This window comes from Schistocerca piceifrons, chromosome 4 (genome assembly GCF_021461385.2).
Source record: "Schistocerca piceifrons isolate TAMUIC-IGC-003096 chromosome 4, iqSchPice1.1, whole genome shotgun sequence".
In the NCBI taxonomy this organism is placed as follows: domain Eukaryota; kingdom Metazoa; phylum Arthropoda; class Insecta; order Orthoptera; family Acrididae; genus Schistocerca; species Schistocerca piceifrons.
The window spans coordinates 473,987,211-474,001,279 of NC_060141.1; the positions used below are offsets into that span (position 1 = coordinate 473,987,211).

The 14,069-nt window shown below is 39.6% G+C and overlaps 1 protein-coding gene across 1 annotated transcript in view; it reads left to right on the forward strand.

The window, feature by feature from the left end:
• Nucleotides 1-14,069, forward strand: part of LOC124794722 (ferrochelatase, mitochondrial) — a 72,217-nt gene that overhangs the window by 33,623 nt on the left and 24,525 nt on the right. The window contains exon 5 of the mRNA XM_047258310.1: nt 7,994-8,095. Coding sequence (XP_047114266.1) covers nt 7,994-8,095 — 102 coding nt within the window. The remainder of the gene's footprint in view (nt 1-7,993; nt 8,096-14,069) is intronic.

The window sequence follows — 14,069 nt, forward strand, 5'->3', positions numbered from 1 at the left end:
CTCTTAAGTTTCTTATGTTTTATGATACTGTACAGTATTTTGCTGACATAGTGCAGAAAATTAGAAATTTGATGTTAAATAAAGAAAATGTAATTCATGATAAGGACCTTGAATTTTCTGTGACAGAGTTGTTGCAAAGTTTAGTGTGACTTGAGTGGAGAATTTGTGAGACCTGCATAATAACAGAAACCAGGGCTCAGTCCTTATTAACTGTCAAGTAGTAGCAAAGTGAACAACATAAATCCATGTCCACCGCAGAGCTGCCTTCCTTGGAAGTATTAAATCTGAGTCAGTTGTGATGATGTGAAAGACAAGTGCCAAGAAACTAAATAATGTGCGTGATGTTGCTTTTATAAATTGGTACAGAAAGGGAAGTAACAGAATGTCTGCATGTACATCAATACAATAAATCTAGCATGAAAAAAGTAATCACTTTCATTCAGCACACATGAACTTATTATTTTTCTTGCAATTCTTTCTCCATGATCATTCCAAGTTAGTGAAATGTCATTTGTATCAAGCACCTGAAGGCATGGTATTGCTGGACAGTGTGCCAAATAAGCCTGTAGCAAACATTGGTCACCCTCCAAATTTTCCAAATCACACATCTTTGGCTAATGTTATCCATCCTTCTCAGAATCACTTGTGCCACACCTAGACCTTAGTAACAGACATGCAGTGGGCTCCATACACTTGTGCCACTATTTGATGAATTTCTGTTCCCCACACTCCTTCTATTATTATGAAACACACAACACCCCACTGTTCTTCTGTTGAAGCCCCTGTTTCATTGTTTGCAGCATGAATGAGTGCAGCGGACAAGGTTGTCAGCTACTTTCTCTGACACCTCCCCTTTATTCTTGTTCCCCTTCATGTTCACAATGGGGAGGGGGGGGGGGCTCTCATCCTGGGATTTGAGTGATCTGTGTGTCCCTTTCAACCTTATGTAATGCTCCACAAGCCACCACATGATCCATCGTGCAGGGTACCTTTTACCATTACTAGTTATTTCTCTTCATATTCCACTTGTAAATTACGCAAGGGAAATATGTCTGTCTGTATGCCTTCATTTGTGCTCTAATTTCTCTTACCTTATCTTAGCAGTCCTTATGGGGAAATGTATGTTGGCAGCAGTGGAATCATTCTTCAGAAAATGGCAAATGCTGATTTTCTAAGTTCTCTCAATACTCTTTTGCAAAAAGAACATCACCTTCGCTCTAGGAATTCCCATTTGAGTTCATGGAGCATCTTCATAATACTCGTGTGTTGACAGAACATGCCGGTAACAAATCTAGCAGCATGCCTATTAATTGCTTCAATGTTTATTTTTAATCTAACCTTGTGGGGATCCCAAACACTGAAGCAATATTCAAGAATGGGTCACACCAGCATTGCATATGCACTCTGCTTGACATGTGAGTTACTCTTGTGTAAGATTCTACCAGTAAACCGAAAATGACTACTTGCCTTTTCTACTACCCACCTTACATGCTCACTGCGTATCATATTGCTTTTTGCAACACTAGTTTTTTAGGTGATATGACTTTGTCAAGCAGCACACCACTGATACTGTATTCAAACAGTACAGGATTACTTTTACTAGTCATCTGCATTAACTCACATTTTTATACAATTAGGGCAAGCTGCCATTCATCTCCCCAATTAGAAATTCTATCCAAACCATCTGTATCCTCTTACAGTCACCAGAAAACACACAACAGTGTCATCAGAAAGCAGTCACAGAATGCCACTCACCCTGTTTATCAGTTTATTTATGTATATAGAAACAAGAGCAGACCTCACGTTCTGTGGGGCACTATTGATGACACGCCTGTTTCTGATGAACACTTATTGTCAAGGACAACAAACTGGGTTCTATTACTTAAGGAGTTGTTGAGCCAATCATATATCTGGAAACCTTATTTCATATGCTTGGACCCTTGTTACCAATCTAGTGTGGCATTGTGTTCAAACACATTCCAAAAATCTAGGAATATGAAATCTGCCTGTTTCCCTTCATCCATGGTTCACAGGATATTGTGTAAGAAAAGACAAGCTGAGTTTTACACGTGTGATGCTTTCTAAATCAGAATATGTTCATGAGTTCCACAGCAGTTCGATGTTAAGAATACTTGCCTGTAGTATAAAAGATGCCAATCATTTCCTCCATGGACTCTCCACACTTCCTGTTCCTTTACCACATGGTGCCCTGCTCATTACTGTTTATATCACCTCCCTAATGCTCATTGCCTAGCTGCTATTGAACACTACCTGATCCAAGTCATGAAGTATTCCAAACCTACAACCTCATTCGTTGCCACCATGACCAGCTACATCTTCACTGAGAATTACTTCTCCTTAGAAGATATCACTTAAAACAAATCTGCAGTACAGCACTGGACACCTGCATAACACCATTTTCTGCCAACGTATTTGTGGGCCATCAAGAGGAATTCTTCCTAACAACCCAGAATCCCAAACTCCTACCTGGTTCCAATGCACTGATGACATCTTCATGATCTGGATTTAGGGCAAGGACACCCTATCCACATTCCTCCAGAACTTCAACACCTTCTGCCTCATTTGCTTCAGCTGGTTGTCAACCCAACAAGCCACCTTCCCCGCTTCCCTGAAGTTTAAGTTTGATCTCCACCTCAGAGATTTCTACATCAGTACCTCCGTCCATATTGAACCTACCAACCACCATCAATACCTCCATTTCAACAGCTGCCATCCATTTGACGCCAAGAAGCCCCCCCCATACAAGCCGCGCCACCCGTGGCCGTCACATCTGGAGTGATGAGCAGTCCCTCTTGAAATATACCAAGGGTCTCATTGAGGCCTAAACAGACTGTAATTACCCTTACAACCTTGTACAGAAACAGATCTCCCATGCATTATCTCTCCATTCACTCACCACCTCCCAAAGTCTCACCATGTGATCACAAAAGAGCATTCTCCTCATGACTCATTACCAACCAGAACTGGAGCATCAGAATCGCATTCTCCTCCAGAGTTTTGACTATCTCTCATCATGCCCTGAAATGAGTAATGTCCTACTCACTTTCATCCTCATCGCTTCCACCGAAGCTAAACGGTGTCTTCATCCACCCTTGCACAACCTCTGCTCCAAACCCCTTGTCTCATGGCTCATATCCCTGTAATAGACTGTCCCATACATCCTCCCATCAGCATCTACTCCAGCCCAATCATAAGCATCACCTGTCCATCAAATGCTGCACTACGTGCGAAACCAGCTAAGCTGCAACCAACAAGCTGTCTGATCGAATGAATGGCCACTGACATAGAGTGTCCAAGAAACAGCTGGACCACCCAGTTGCTGAGCATGTTGGCCAACACAACATTCTTTATTTTAATGACTGCTTCACAGCCTGTGCCGCCTGGATCCTTCCTACCAACACCACCTTTTTTGAACTGCACTGGTGGGAACACTCTTTGCAATATATTCTTCATTCCAAACTCTCCTGGCCTCAATCTTTGTTAGTCATTGTTCTTCACCCACCTATCCCCTTCCCTGTTCCCACTCCAGCACTACGCAACCTTCTGTTCCACATATGCACCCAATATGCACCCATAGTCCTTTTACTTCTCTCCTTTTCTGCCCCTCCTCCCCCCCCCCCCCTCCATCTATCCTCCCGACTGCACCTAGCTGCCCTACACTCTCTCCACCTCACCCCTGTAAGCCCTCACAGACAGCAGTTTACCATTCCCCACTGGTACCCATGCACTCCCTCCTCCTTACTGCTACCACCCAGATTGCTTCTCCCATCTTGCACAGTTGCTCCCAGTCTGGCCTCAGCAGCCAGAGACAGTGGTCATGTGCATGTGAGCTGTACTTGCATGAATGTGTGTGTATGTTGTCTATTTCAGAAGAAGGTCTTCTGGCCAAAACCTAATGTGTTTATTAGTCATTTTCTTGTGCCTGTCTGCTACTCAACACCTCTGCTATGTAGTGAGTAGCAATCTATCTGTTTCATAATATTGTCGTCATTCCATTCCGGATTTTCCATTGTTTGGTCTATGATTTTGTAGGTCACTTATTTTATGCTTTTATGTACAGCAGTCATTTGCATATTTTTTCAGTCATTTAGGACTTTGCAGTGGATGAGAGATTAGAGGTAAATGCTAATTAAGTAAGGGGACAGTACCACAGAGCAATGTCTGTATAACCAAACTGGGATTCCAACTGGACCATGTGACTTACTTGTTTTCAATTATTTCAGTTACTTCTCTATGCCACAGATGCCTATTACTATGTCCTCCTTATGGGAGTCTGTGCAAAGGTCAAACGATGGCACGTCTCTTCGATCCTCTTGCCAGACTGACACCTGAATGGTTGATGAATGACTAGACAGAAGCTCACGATTGACTTAATGATTTCGCTTAGAACCAGAATTTTCTTGTGTTCTTGGCAAGATCTTTCACTATGTTATGACAATGGAAGCTGTTTACTTCACACATCAATCTTTTTATATACACATGAATTTCTATTAACTTTTTCCTCATGATATTTCTGCATTATTTATTGAGCCCAGAGTTCAATGGTCTCTGCTTTCTCAGCTTTTTTCTTCCACCCCACAGTGCAGGTCCAGAAATCTGCATACAATACCATCCTACCCTATTCTTCTTTCATCTCTGAGGAATGAACTAATAGTTCAAAAGGTAGGATAGTTTCATGACTTTTAATGTGTGCTTATTAGTGGCAGTAAAAATGTCACCTCCTGATTGTAAGTATTGGGCAGTAACTCTGTTTCATTACTTTATGTTTCTTTCACTCATTTAATTAAGTAAAAAAAGAGAGAAGAAAAGAAAAATGTTGGAATGTGTGAAGATTACTAGGAAACTTCTAACTAAATGCATAATACATTAGCACATTATAGATATCCCCACAATGAAAGGAATTTAATAATTAATAAATATTTACAAAATTTAAAATTAAAAGTTTACTTTTATTATTGGCAGTGAAGAAAATCTCAATGTAGTAGTATAGTTCTGCTTCATATTTTTGTTAGGTACAGTAAGTGACTGTTTATAGTGAATGCATTTTCTATCAGCTAGACTTGTCACAGATATAGGTCTATGACCGAAATTTTTTTTTCATTGTTCATTTTTACTTGCCCTTTTTCAAAATATTTATAACAAATGTATACCCAAGTTTAATTTACTTCTTGCAATATTGCAATTTTATTAAGATAATTAATCTCCTTTAACACTAAAGAAAAGAAGAGGAATGAATAAAATAGTATTTTTGTCCTCGTAAGAGTACATATGGTATTGTTAAGACAGCTGTAGAGAAATTTTATATAATAGAAGTGCTTCACTACATGAATTTGTAATGATGTAAATATTAAGCCACTAATAGTGGCAGCATGAAAAGGATAGATGGCTACTCACCATGTAGAGGGGGCACTGAATCATAGACAGGTGCAGTGATAAGTTTTTGACACATTTAAGCTTTCGATTAAAAGGCATTCTTCTGAAAGGGGCAACAAATTCACCTGATGGTGGCAGTAATCAGTTGTAGGTGGTGGTGATAAGGAAGAGGCATGGAGTGTGGTGGTGATAAGGAAGAGGCATGGGGTGGGGAGAGGGAAGATAGCATGACAGGTGGGGGAAGGTGTAGTGCTGCTTTTAGGAGAGTGCAGGGATGTGGCAGGGGCAGGTGCATTTGGTATATTTGAGTAGGGGATTGGAAAAGGAGAGAAGTAGAGGAGGAGGAAAAGATTAGTGGGTGTGTTGGTGGAATAAATGCTGTTTTATGCTGGAGTGGGAACAAGGAATGGGAGAGATAAGTGGAGGGCAGGGGCTAATGAAGGTTGAGGCCGGGAGGGGGCTTACAGGAATGTAAGGTATTTGGAAGAAGAGTACCCATATACAGTTCAGAAAAGTTGGTGTTGGCAGGAAGGATACAGATGTCACAGGTTGTGAAGCAGTCATTGAAGTGAAACACATTCTGTTGGGTAGAATGTTCAGCAACTGGGTGCCCAGCTTTCTCTTGGGCACAATTTGTCATTGGCCATTCATCATTCATGCAAATAGACAGCTTGTTAGTTGTGAAGCCCACGCAGAAAGCATCACAGTAGTTGTTGATTAGTGTGTAGATCACATGGCTGCTTTCACAGGTAGCCCTGCCTTTGATGGGATGGGAAATGCCTGTGACTGGACTGGAGTAGGTGATTGTGGGAGGATGTATGGGACAGGTTTTGGCAATAGGCCTCTTGCAGGGATATGAGCCATGAGGTAAGGAGATGGGAGCAGAGAGTGTATGGATGGACAGGTGATAGGTATAGTGGACAGTGGAATACGACTGTGAGAGGGGTGGTAAGGAAAGTGGGATGGATTTTCTTCGTTTTAGGGCATGACGAGAGGTAATTGAAATCTTGGCTGAGAATGTGATTCAGTTGCTCCAGTTCTGGGTGGTAGTAAGTCAGGAGGGCAACACTCCTCTGTGGATGGATGGTGGGTCTTTGGGAGGTGGTGGGTGACTGGAGAGAGAAGGCATGGGAGATCTGTTTCTGTACAATGTTGGGAGGGTAATTATGGTCTGCAAAGGCCTCAGTGAGACCCTTGGTATATTTCAAGAGGAACTGCTTGTCACAACAGATGTGATGGCCACAGCTGGGTAGATTGTATGGGAGGGACTTCTTGGTATCGAATGGGTGGCAGCTGTTGAAGTGGATGTGTTGCTGGTGGTTGGAAGGTATGATATGGACGGAGATAATGGAGTAGCCATCTATGAGGTGGAGCTCGAACATCAAGGAAGGTGGCTTGCTGGGTTGAGGAGGACCAGGTGACCAGGTGAAGCGAATGATAGGGAAGGTGTTGAAGTTCTGGAGGAATGTGGACAGGGTATCCTCACTGCTGCTGCTGCTGCTGCTGCTTTCTACATAGGCATGACTACTGACGGCTGTGTGTCTGCATGAATGGCTGCCAACAAACTGTGGTCAGGAGATAGTTGGACCATCCATTTGCTGAACATGCTGCGCAACAAAATATGCTTCACTTAAAAGAGTGCCTCACAGCCTACACCATCTGGATCCCCCCTACCAACACCAGCTTCTCTGAACTGCTCAGATGGGAACCCTCCTTGCAATGTATCCTATGTTCCCTTAACCTGCTTAGCCTCAACCATCACTAGTTCTTGTCCACCTCTCTATCCCCTTCCCTGCTCCCATTCCATCACTACACAACCTACTATTCTGCCAATACACCCACTAATCTTTTCCCTCTTCTCTACTACTTTCCTTTGCTGCTGCCCCTCACCCCAAAAAATCTCCCATAAGCAGCACTATACCTTCTCCCACCCCTACCCTGTTATGCCTCCCAACACGTCTCCTCCTTACTCCCACCACCTATGCCAGACTGCTGCTCCTGTCAGGTGCATGTGATGTGCTCATAGTAGTTGTGTGTGGAGGGGGGGATTTGAAGAACGCCTTGTGGCCGAAAGCTTAAATGTATAGCAGTTTTATCATTGTCCCTGCCAGTGACTCAAAGTCTCCTCTATATGCTAAGTAGCAATCTATCGTTTTCATAATACCATTATTATTCTATCCTAGATTTTCCATTGTTACAGATAAACAACAGCTGTATAATAAAAACTAAGGAGCCAGCAGCTTTTTTTGAAGTAGCAGCTTTCTAACTAATTTACTCAATAAAATTTAGTGTAATGATAGTTTATTGTTAGTGTAGTATACAGATTAAGTTTATATGATGTCTTTGACTCTTGTTAATGTATATCTGAACTTGTGCCACATCTCAGAAGTTTCTCCTTCTTTGTGGGATCCACAAATCATGAAGGAATGAATAATTTCATATGCCGGACTTATCTATTATTCCTCTAACATTCACTTAGGAATATTTTGGTGTGTTCCACTGAGCATGAAGAATAGTTACAACCACACTTTTCTTAGTGTTAACAGTCAATAATCTTAACCACACATTCTGTAGCACCCTTCATTAATTCTATTCACAGTGACCAAGTGGAACGTGTTGTCATATTCTCCCAGTATCCACAATACAGCTGTGCTACAACAGGCTCCAGCTTCAATGCCATTTACAAATACTTTAAAGGAAGGTAAGTTTTACTTTTCTCATGTTTGTAAATGGAAATTCATTACACCATTGGTAATTAGTGTGTGCATTAAATGCAGTGTTTCACTGCATGGACTGTAAGAAAGATAAGAAGATTTTTAACAAAATAAGACACACCCTCACTGTCTTGTTGCTCTCCACTCTTTTAACTCAATATGGACCAAGCAGCAAGACAGTACAGTCATAGATAAGATTTTTGCATTATTTTAGAAGAAAAAATGCTGACAAATTTCCGAATTTAAATAGTTTCATTGTGGTTACATTCATGTATAGGTAATCAAACACTGTGGATGTTAAGTAATAAATGAAGCATATGTGCTTTATAATCAGTGGAGGAGAAAGGGAGCAGTGAAATCTTCCTCATGACATAGAGTTCTAGCCAACCATCTCCTTTGATGGAGGATTTGAGAAAAATTCTGAACGAAAAATTTCTAGAGATCAAACATTTCATTTCAAAGTTTGCACACATTTGTCTTGAGATTACAAGGCCTATTCATGATATAAACAGTCACACTGTTTTTAAAAAATGAGCTAAATAAGTAGTTTTAGTTTTGAGAGATAACAACACAGGCTGAGGAGTATAGAAAAAAATGAAGTGATCATGTCACAAGAATGAAAGAAGGTAACTACCCAAAATAATAAAGAACTATTGACCAAAAGCAAAGAGATCATTAGATAGACCAAGAAAGGGGTGGAGGCACCAGAAATGAAGATGTTTGCTTGCAATCTCTGTGTGTCCTGACTGATTCACTAGACTCATCATCACCCAGCCCAAACTGCAAAAGACAGAAACTTGAAAGTTGAAGAGGATGTTGGTCTTACACTATAACATCATTAAGGAAGAGATTTTTCAGAATTCCATTCCTAAGGGGGTGAAATATGGGGCAGAAGGTTTTTTGAAAATATGTCACAAGTAAGACAATTTTGAAGTTAGAACTATGAAGATTGGCATTTGGTTTCTTGGTAAGGAATAAAAAAGAGATGTGTTTCAGAATTTTTGGAAATTCAACCCCCTAAGGGGTAAAATAGTAAAGAAAGCTTTTTTAAAAAATAAATCATTATTAAAGAACTAGTGCAACTATGAAAATTGGTATTTGATTTATCAGTTACAAATTTTTAAAAGAAGGTGTTTCAGTACTTTAGGAAATTCAATCAGTAATGGGCTGAAAAATGGAATAAACACTTTATGAAAATATTTCGTGAAAAAATTTTTAAAGCTAAATACATGAACTTTTGTATTTGGCTTCTCTGTCAGAAATTTTAAAAAACATCTGTTTCAGTGTTTTGGAATTCAACCCTTAAGGAAGTGAAATAGGACATGAAAAGTTTTATGCAAATATTTCATTATGAAAGCAGTTTTGAAGCTATAGCTATGAAAATTTGTATTTGGCTTCTCAGTTAGAAATAAAGAAATATGTATTAGGCATAAAAGTCTGTAACAAGAACTCAAAAGGCAGGATTAAAAAAAACCTCTTGACTCCCCACCAGAATTGCTGTTTGGCCAGAAGTACATTTGGAAAAGGTGATGCTCCTACGGCCTTAATGAGTGTGAAAGATTTATACAGTGCTGCAGTTTGTGAACTAAATCAAAGAAAGCTATTTAACAGCCATCAGGACAAATGGACTCTGTCAGAATTGCATAGAAAAAGGAACAGATTTTTAATATGTCAGTTTTTCAGTAAGCCTACTGTATGTTTACAAAATTATTTTTGTTGTAGTTACTATGCAAGCTTAGTCCAAACTCTTTGCCTTTACAAATGTCTGCTTGTGTCTGTGTATGTGCGGATGGATATGTGTGTGTGTGCGAGTGTATACCCGTCCTTTTTTCCCCCTAAGGTAAGAAGGTAAGTCTTTCCGCTCCAGGGATTGGAATGACTCCTTACCCTCTCCCTTAAAACCCACATCCTTTCGTCTTTCCTTCTCCTTCCCTCTTTCCTGACGAAGCAACCGTTGGTTGAGAAAGCTAGAATTTTGTGTGTATATTTGTGTGTCTATCGATCTGCCAGCGCTTTTGTTTGGTAAGTCTCATCATCTTTGTTTTTAGATATATTTTTCCCACGTGGAATGTTTCCCTCTATTATATTCATATCATTAATTTGAACCCAACAGTTACGTTTGTTATTGTCACTGTTGCATTTCGAAATCTTTTCTGTCGTCTTATTTTCTCTTTCTGTTTTTGCCAGTAGTTTCACTTTGTATTCACCTTCTCCTTTTGACCGTAATCTACTATACAATTTTATCCCGCCAATATATACTCAATAATACGTAATAATACGTTACCCACTTCCAAACCATAACCAAAAAAATTTTTTGCCACTTTCAACACTACCGCTGCTATAAAATCCACCGTTTCTAGTTCACAAACAGTTTCTTCCACCTATTAAACAACCATTTCGGGTAGTTCTAATAATGTTTCCTTTTTTCCCTCTAAGGTAAGTCTTTCTGCTCCCGGCATTGGAATGACTCCTTACCCTCTCCCTTAAAACCCACACCCTTTCGTCTTTCCCTCCCCCTCTTTCCTGACGAAGCAACCGTTGGTTGCGAAAGCTAGAATTTTGTGTGTATGTTTGTGTTTGTTTGAGTGTCTATCGACCTGCCAGTGCTTTTGTTTGGTAAGTCTCATCATCTTTGTTTTTACTGTGCTGACCACATAGTCAATGCAAATGAAGCAGTGGGCACTAAGGTAGCAATTTTTGAGAAAATTTCTAATGGGGCAGTTGACATACATGTATTAACAACACTCATTCCATTCACCACCACCACCACCACCACCACCACCACCACCACCACGGTATGAGAGTCTGGGATGGTCAGACACTGACCCAAACCTGTTACTGCTGAAATAAATGTTTTTGCCATCAAGGCTGTTTTTTAATCCATTTTTAAAGCTAAGCTAGTAGATTCATATAACAAATGAGTGTAACAGCAAAACTCTAACAGATGAGGAATCAAGATGAATGAAATTGATCCAAAGTTGAAGATTTATAAGTGTCTGCTATTCCATTTACAACAGTTAAGAAGTGGCTGACCGAATGCAAATGAGTCCTATTTTCTTTTAAAAATGATCTGCATAAAAAACATTTCAATCATTAAGAAAGCGCTGTGCATGGTATGAACAACCGGCGTATTTGAAGGAAAAGAATAGTACACGTACATGAAGAACTAAGTACAAGATGAGTGTCGTATTTCTTGACTGCTGACAAAATGCAATTTTGAGGATGGGGAGGGTAATGATACCCTCCCCCCAAAAATGCAAAGCATATGTCACCTGTCAGTGTTTTGCAGGTTGCAGAGGTGATTCTTTTGATTGGTTACATTGCAAGGGGTCAAACAATAATTGCAAATTACTACACAAGTCTTCTTGTCCAACAGGGTGTAAAAATACATGAAAAAAACCTGTTTTATAAAAAGGAGAAAACAAGATTGCCCTGGGCCAATGAAGTGGTGGATAAAGTGCGTTAGCTATGGGAAAAACTAAGAGATCTGACTAGGAGTTACTAGCAGATTTAACACTTTTTGACTTACTCTTATTTCCACAAAGAAATTTGTGGCTGAAAAATATTTTGCATCTAAAGAAGAAGTTATTTAAACTGCTGTTGAGGGTTTTGCAGACATTCCACAATCGTGCTTCACTAGCACGAGCCAATAAAATACTGGATAACATGCATTGAACTAAAATGGAACTGCATCCAGAAATAAATGCAATTTTTAGGTTAGGAGACTATTTTACTGCTGGGCTGATAAATATTCTCCTTGTCCTCATATCTGTCATGGTGGCCATTTCTTTCGAGCAATATAATATACACATGCTTTAGAAACCTGTTTACTAACCATTGAGTACAACAAAAGCTTCGTAGACTATGATATGAAATGATACTTAAAAAATTAAATGTAAGAGAATATAAAAGTTGCATAACATTTGAGTTAAGAAATGAGCTTTCAAAGCTTTTCACAATCGTCATTGTCAGAAACTGATTGTCAGCACCAATGTATGGTTTATATATAGCAGTGATCTGATTTATTATTGGTGGACTGATAAGCCAGGAAATGGAAAGCTAAGAAAGTACAACTTTCCCCTATCCACCAGGCCATAATTTTGGGGTGGAAGCAGAATGGATGCTGTCTCCATTAACATCACTTTCCTTTGAAAGCAAGTTCTTACTTTCGGTTTTTATATAGGCCCAGCCTCTGACTATGCTAAAATTTTATTTACCATTTCTATTAAATTTGCTAGTGCACATCTGAATTTTATTAGAGAGTTCAATTAAGATTAGTGAGAATATAAAACCTTAATTTTGTTTAAGCAAATTTAATGTCCTTTCGTGAAATTATGTTCTGCTATTACTCTTTTATTGCATTTTAACTCAAAGATAACACAGTTAATGCACTTAAAATTATATTTGGATGGTGCCACAAAACTCTTCAGTCCATATGAGTACACCAGATACATTCTGATCCATGTCATGGTAAATTTTTGGGAGCATTTTATATGTTATATTTAACAGGATTTGCTACAATGGTTTTGGAAAATTTTGAAAACTCATATTGCTGGGTCAAGTAAACAAGGTTGATCCTCTGTACAGAATATTGCATCCCTGCTTTCCATTTAGTCAGTTACATTTAACATAACAAATAACACATGAGGAGACATTAAGTATGCACATGTGAATGGTACGGGGTGACAATTATTGAACTATATGAAATAAAATCGTCATAACTTCTGAACGGTTAGCATTAAAATGTTTAAACTGCACAGTTGGCTGCAAGTGAGAATTAGTGTGCACTGTATGGGTTGGTCTAGCAATGAAGCTCACTGTCGTTTGGATAAGTTCATCAATAAGCAAATTTGGCACATCTGGGGGACTTATAATCCGCATTTCATGATCAAGAAGTCTCTTCACTCTCAGCGGGTGACCGTGTGGTGTACAATGTCCAGTCATGGTATAATGGGTGCTGTATTCCTTGATGGCATGGTGACTACCGAAAGGCATGTGAAGGTTTTGGAAGATGATTTCATCCCCATTATCCAAAGTGACCCTGATTTCGAAAAGATGTGGTTCATGCAAGACGGAGCTCGACCCCATCAAAGCAGGAGAGTGTTTGATGTCCTGGTGGAGCACTTTAGGGACCCCATTCTGGCTCTTTGGTACCCGGACGCCACTGATATGGGCCTCGATTGGCTGCCATATTATCTGGATGCAAACACATGTGACTCCTTTTTGCGGAGCTGTATTTAAAGACAAGATGTACATCAATAACTCCAAAACCATTGCTGAGCTGAAAACAGCCATTCAGGGGGTCATTGACAGCATCAGTTTCCGACACTTCAGCGGGTCATGCAGAATTTTGCTATTCATCTGCGCCACATCATCGCCAATGATGGCAGGCATGTCGTACATGTCATAACCTAAATCTGAATATCTGTAGTGATGTTTACGTGTTGAATAAAGTGTGTGCATGCCGTAGTTTGTAACTAATTTACATTTTTTTTCATATACTTCAGTAATTGTCACTCTGTATTTGCTGCTTTTCAATATTTCAATGAATTACTTTTCCATAACACAACTGCACCTAAAGTGATATCTTATGGAATAAATCATTTTGGAATCATTATTACATAATCCACAGCTTGTAAATCCAAAGGAAAAAGGGTACAGTTCTTCTGGGAAATAGGCCATGTGAGAATACATAAAAGTCTTTTATTTGATGCAACAGCAAGCGAGACTTGAAAGAAAGAAAGTGTCTTGCTACAAATTGCCATTGCTATATACATTGTCACTTCACTGTCTTTGGAAATGTTATGCCTGCAGAAAATTAGTGGCTTGCATTGGTTGCCATCAGTAAGCCAAAAAATCTTGCACTTTTGACCTAAGGATGTAAATGGTCTTCCCTATTTTTAGAGATGGTGGTACACTGACATGTTGCTTTCTCTTACAAGTAAATACACCCAGCATTCT